The sequence below is a fragment of the Egretta garzetta genome, unplaced genomic scaffold, assembly GCF_000687185.1.
Source record: "Egretta garzetta isolate BGI_Z169 unplaced genomic scaffold, ASM68718v1 scaffold108, whole genome shotgun sequence".
NCBI classification, from domain to species: Eukaryota; Metazoa; Chordata; class Aves; order Pelecaniformes; family Ardeidae; genus Egretta; species Egretta garzetta.
The window spans coordinates 1,470,752-1,473,589 of NW_009260614.1; the positions used below are offsets into that span (position 1 = coordinate 1,470,752).

The 2,838-nt window shown below is 57.8% G+C and overlaps 1 protein-coding gene across 1 annotated transcript; it reads right to left on the minus strand.

Moving 5' to 3' along the window:
- Positions 1-436: 436 nt before the first annotated feature.
- Positions 437-2,831, minus strand: SUPT4H1 (SPT4 homolog, DSIF elongation factor subunit). The gene is made up of 4 exons (XM_009645094.2): positions 2,692-2,831; positions 2,531-2,586; positions 2,281-2,334; positions 437-836 (listed from the first exon to the last, which is right to left on the minus strand). The coding sequence occupies exons 1-4, from the start codon at positions 2,742-2,744 to the stop codon at positions 769-771; spliced, it is 231 nt and encodes a 76-aa protein (XP_009643389.1). The 5' UTR covers positions 2,745-2,831; the 3' UTR covers positions 437-768.
- Positions 2,832-2,838: the final 7 nt, after the last annotated feature.

Consider the following 2,838-nt stretch of genomic DNA (forward strand, 5'->3'; position numbering starts at 1 on the left):
CCCATCCCTCCCCTCTGCAAGGCCCCGTGCTGCCTCCCAGCCACGGGCTCATCGCGCTCTGCCGGCCCTGGAGGCCAGCAATGGCCAGCTGAAGGGCCTTCAAGCTTGCTTCCACCTCCCTTGTCCAGCACCCTGCAGGCCCAGGGCACCGTCACCTCCTCGTGAAACACTTCACATCACCTCACCTATCCCACCCAGCCATCAGCAAGGCACAGATCACTCCTCTGCTTCTTCCTACAGTGAAGGACACCCCAATTCAGCCAGGGCAGGGCCTCCCCATCGCGGCAGGAACATGGTCCATGGCATATGAAGTGATGGCAATAGTAGGCTCCAACCAGTCTGGCAGGCAGGGGGCTGAGTGTGAAACCCCTCCCCACAGCATCCACTCCCCACAGCAGGTGAAAGGAGCGACAGAGGCTACAGACCGACTCAACTCTTGACCAGGCAGTAGGTTTTATTGAAACATCTACACAGCCGTAACCCCAGCTCACCTCCTTTCCACGCCAACTGTAAAAAACCTTGTGCATCACCATTAAATGCTGCTTTCCCAGACCTATGCACACCCTCCCCCTGGTCAAGGCTCAGAAAAGGTCTGTGTGGGCAGGCCGTGGTACGGCAGAGTCCAGAGGTCCTGAGCGAGAGGAGCCAAGCCAGCAAGCTCCGAGTCCAGGCTTGCTCTCCCATACGCTAAAGCTAAAAAGGTTTCAGAGCAGTGCCCCGCGTGTCTGCTGCCTCTCCAGGGAATCATCCCGGCAGCACCAGAGCCCCTTAGGTTTTTATAGCTGTGTCTCGGGACTTGTAGGCCACGCCACGGCTCTTCAGCTCTCGGACAATCCCTGCAGAAAGGAGACAAACACATTTCAGTATTCACTAGGGTTGAGAAGCCCTGCAAAAATCCAATTGCTCCGTCCTGAGATTGAGGATGGGACAAACAGCTTCATTCCTCCTAGCAGAACTGTTAAGAGTGGTCCCTCTTCTGGTTTAAATGCCCAGATAGAGCCCCCAAACATCAGCTCTTGTTTTGCCTTGGGAAAGAACCAGGGGGAGATTTTATTTACATTATTTCCTACCGGAAAATACTTGATTACGACTGTACCCAACAGGTCAAGCTCTTCAGCATACTTCTTAAATCTTTCAGTCACTTCTGTGACCTGCCTGAACGTCCCACCTTCCCAGCACCCCCTCAAGAACAGGGATAGCTGAGGCTCTCACCAGCGCCCCGCACCAAAGGACATGACAGCCTGCGTGGCCCCTGAGCGCAGCCTGCTGGTTACCCTCTGGTTACAGCGCTCCCCAGTCCCCTCGCTCCTCCCTGCTACGCGAGGATGGGCTGAGCGAGGCCAAAGGCAGCATCTCCCACCTGTACTCCCTCCGCCTGCTGCCCTGCGCTCCCTGCCTGCGCTGCATTGAGCTCGCGCCATCATCTGTGGCACTCCAGTGATTTCGGACGTGCCCAGAGCTGTGCCAGCAGGCCTCGGCTTCAAGCCACGTGATGTTCCAGCTCCTTCCCAAGGCAGATGGCAGAGCTCAGGTCAGAAATACGGAGCCTGGGATTCCAGACACAAGCACAGCTTTCACCCTGGGGACACAGAATTGTGGCACTCCTGGGAAGGGGCACAGAGGGGCTACACGCAGGGCAGGGGCTCTCAGCTGACGGATGATGCAGTTCCTGCATCGCAGAGGTAAGGCCAACGCTCTACACCATTTAGAAACACACAAACCCCAGCTTAACATAAGCCCTCGAGCAGTATCATGATGGAAGGGCATCTGCTCACCGAGATTGCCGTAACAGCACCCCATCCTGCCGAACTCTTTTCTATGGACAAACCTTTACCTTTCCCTGTAGCTGAAGGGGTTGAGATGCGCCCACTCTCTGGAGCCACCCTTTAATCACAGTTTACCCCTCTGACAGCCTGCCTGGCACTGCAGGTGTCAGTCAGCGGCTTCTTCAATATCAGCTTCTGGCAGACATAGCGCTGAACGGCTGCAGAACCCTGAAACCACCTCCCCTCAGCATCATCCTCCTGCAGCCACCTTCCCTCAGCATCATCCTCCTGCAGCCACCTTGCTAATCCGTTCACCCGCACAGCGTCTGCCCTGCTCACAACAAACAGTGTTCACTGAACCCCAAATCCTGATTTCATCGCACAGGTACAGCGCAGTGCACTGCCCAGTTTGTCACCCTGGAGATGGCTACAGCCTCAGCACCTAACGTGCAGAGTAATCCCTCAGTTGCCACCCGTGCAGGAGCCTCCCCGTGGCCCAAGCCAGCAGCGTTACCTTGGGGCAGGCGGCCGGTCACAGACACTGCGTAGACACCCGGCTTGAAGTTACCTGAGGGAAAGAAAACACCGAGTTACCCCGCATGGCAGCAGCCAGGTGGGCAAGCAGCCCCGCCAGCGCAGATGCCCCCTCATCGGGAGCAGAAACCCCCTCCGCAGCCCAAACAGCAGCTCCCACGGCCCCAGAGAAGGGTTTGCTGGAGAAAAGGGATTTCAGGATCCCAAACCAGCTGGGAAAAAACACTTACTGATTCGCTGCCACTTGGAGACCCAGCTGTCCTCAGGGCTCATCATTGCGATGATCCTGCGGGAGGGATGGGGGTGAGGGGACGATTCCCAGCCAGGTGACACCACAGCATCCCCAGGAGCCCCGGGGAAGGCAGCCGGCCTGGGCCCAGACCCCACTCACCCGTCGAAGGAGGAGCTGGTGCAGTCATAGACCATCTCCCGGTTGCCCTTCATCTGCAGGTAGGCATCGCAGTTATCGCAGCCGTCGTACTCGAACTGTTCGATGGTCTGAGGGGGAACGGAGGCGTCAGCGCGGGGCCGGGGGGGC

Coding starts and splice junctions, on each gene's coding strand:
- SUPT4H1 (XM_009645094.2), bottom strand. CDS start 2,744: ATGAAGGGCAACCGGGAGATGGTCTATGACTGCACCAGCTCCTCCTTC. Junction 2,587..2,691: donor ACCAGCTCCTCCTTCGACGG/GTGAGTGGGGTC, acceptor TCCCTCCCGCAG/GATCATCGCAATGATGAGCC. Junction 837..2,280: donor GACCGGCCGCCTGCCCCAAG/GTAACGCTGCTG, acceptor TCCTTTCTGCAG/GGATTGTCCGAGAGCTGAAG.